At 31.8% G+C, this 1,483-nt stretch overlaps 1 protein-coding gene across 1 annotated transcript; it reads left to right on the plus strand.

The window, feature by feature from the left end:
* Window positions 1-205: 205 nt before the first annotated feature.
* Window positions 206-802, plus strand: LOC148576810 (secreted RxLR effector protein 161-like). Its single transcript, XM_088502787.1, has one exon. The coding sequence runs from the start codon at window positions 206-208 to the stop codon at window positions 800-802; it is 597 nt and encodes a 198-aa protein (XP_088358913.1).
* The last annotated feature ends 681 nt before the right edge of the window (window positions 803-1,483 follow it).

The raw sequence follows: 1,483 nt of genomic DNA on the forward strand, positions 1-1,483 counted from the left end.
TGCAAGAGAGCTATTGAAGAAACTCAACATGCTGGACTGCAATCTTACCAATACACTTATGGAGTGTGGAGTTAAACTTTCCAAAGAGGAAGAAGGTGTAAGAAAAGTTGATTAAACATTATTCAGAAGTCTCGTGGGGAGTTTAAGGTATTTGACCTGTACCATACCTGACATTTTATTTTCAGTTGGGTTAGTTAGTCGTTACATGGAGAATCCAGCAGAAACCCATATGAAGGCAGCCAAGAGAATTCTTCGCTATCTTAGAGGCACTCTTGAGTATGGCATGTTTTATTCAGCTTCAGATAAATTCAAATTAATGGGCTATTGCGATACTGATTATGCTAGGGATATTGATGACAGTAAGAGTACTACTGGATTTATTTTCTTTCTAGGAAATAATGCAATTTCTTGGTGTTCAAAGAAACAACCTATAGTCACTCTTTCAACTTGTGAAGCTAAATATGTTGCTGCCACTACCTGTGCATGTCATGTAATTTGGCTGAAGATACTACTGAAAGAACTTCATTTGGAGCAAGCTAAATCCACCAAGATCATGATGGACAATAAGTTAGCGACTGCCCTAGCAAAGAATCCAATATTTCATGACAGAAGCAAGCACATAGAACCAAAGTATCATTTCATTCGACAATGTATTGAGAACATGCATGTGGAGGTTGAGTATGTGAAATCACTTGATCAAGTTGCAGATATTTTCACAAAAACTCTGAAATATATTGCTTTTCAAAAGTTAAGGATTATGATTAGAGTCGGAAAAATTATCAAGTTTAAGGAAAAATGTTAAAAATAAACTTGATAATGAGAATTTAAGAATTGACAGAAACCACTATTTAAATGGGTTGTCTATATTTAGTTTTTATTTAAACTATTTATTTATTAGGATGTGTTAAGTTTAGATGTTAAAGAGAAGTATAAATACATATATAATCATTTCATAAAAAACAACACAACAAATACATTCAATACATTCCTCTTCATTTTATATATTCTTCGTCAGTGTGTGCCTTGTTCTTTTATTTTTCAACACAAACAATGAGATTCGAATCAAGGTAGATATAGTATCCATATGTAGATCTGCGATCATCTATGTCCGAATCCCAATCAGAATCTGAAAAAGCAAAAAAATGCAAAGTAGTACGTGGATAAAAAAGGCTTTTTATATTTAAATTAAATAAACTTATTATTTACCAAAATATGTAATTGATAAAATATTTACTAATTTAAATATGTGTTACATATCTCGGATATTGAGGAACAAACTCATAAAAAACACAATCTAGTGACTTAGTAGTCAGAATAAGTAATATTGTCTAAAATAAATAAATCGATTGCACCTGAGATACCTACAAACTATACATTTGTTCAGAAACCAGATACTTAGTACTGTGATATGTGTATTGTCATATCTAGGTGTCTTAGTATCCTAGATACATGTTTATGCATAACTAGGTAACTCAGTACCCAG

This window comes from Arachis ipaensis, chromosome B1 (genome assembly GCF_059453495.1).
Source record: "Arachis ipaensis isolate K30076 ecotype BB chromosome B1, ASM5945349v1, whole genome shotgun sequence".
Lineage (NCBI taxonomy): Eukaryota > Viridiplantae > Streptophyta > Magnoliopsida > Fabales > Fabaceae > Arachis > Arachis ipaensis.